Source organism: Pterocles gutturalis, unplaced genomic scaffold (genome assembly GCF_000699245.1).
Source record: "Pterocles gutturalis isolate BGI_N339 unplaced genomic scaffold, ASM69924v1 scaffold48632, whole genome shotgun sequence".
NCBI lineage: Eukaryota > Metazoa > Chordata > Aves > Pterocliformes > Pteroclidae > Pterocles > Pterocles gutturalis.
The window spans coordinates 24194-25076 of NW_010109592.1; the positions used below are offsets into that span (position 1 = coordinate 24194).

The 883-nt window shown below is 43.1% G+C and overlaps 1 protein-coding gene across 1 annotated transcript in view; it reads right to left on the reverse strand.

Annotated features, from left to right (window-relative positions):
* CRYZL1 (crystallin, zeta (quinone reductase)-like 1) overlaps nucleotides 1–49 on the reverse strand; it is a 22235-nt gene extending 22186 nt beyond the window's left edge. Inside the window, 1 exon segment of the mRNA XM_010073022.1 lies at nucleotides 3–49. Coding sequence (XP_010071324.1) covers nucleotides 3–49 — 47 coding nt within the window.
* Between the last annotated feature and the right edge of the window lie 834 nt (nucleotides 50–883).

The window sequence follows — 883 nt, forward strand, 5'->3', positions numbered from 1 at the left end:
ATGTCATTTCCTCTCCAGGTGAATTCTGCTGACAATACAAGGCCTTCATAGTGATCTGAAAAAAGGAGATAGCAACCAAAGTATAATACATGTAGTACCTATAGAGCAAACAAATAACTAAAGCTTTACATTACACTGTGAGCAGAATAGCAATTGTTTGCAAGCAACACAGGAACTATGAGTCCTTCCAACACATAAGCTCTAAAACAGATTAACAGATGAGACAAGATATGGTACTATATGCATCAGTATTGTTGGCCATAATATAGGAAACAGAAAAGAAGTCAAAGAAGTTGTGGATGCCTCATTCCTGGAGGTGTTCAAGGCCAGGTTGACTGAAGCTTTGAACAACCTAGTCTAGTGCAAGGTGTCCCCGCCTATGGCAGGGGGGTTGAAACTAGATAATCTTTAAGATGCCTTCCAACCCAAACCATTCTATGATTCTATGAAATACTAGGGACTGAGAATGTACAGCAAATCGCAATGAATTATACATAGGATTTACCAATTGGGGCTCCAATGCAGTAGGTGGGTTGTTTGTCACCCAGGCTGGAAGGCACACAATTTGACTAGCTCAGACAAAGGCAGTACAAAGGATGCTATAACCAGTGCAGGAATACAAGGAACCTTACATATGACTTCACTAAAAATCACAGCTTGGGTTTTTGGTCCCCTCTCCCAACTTGACATATGTTGGCCTTGACAAACAAGAGCCTTCTGGACAGAAAAAAAAATAATTTAAAAAGACTTCGCTTCAAGTTACAGGAAAAAAGAAAAACCACCGAGCAGAGAGGCAGAAACCCACGCGGCCATACTGTTCCCTCCGGCAGCTAGCGCCAACACCTCCCGAGGTTGGCGGGGCCGCCCTGAGGCACCTCTCCTT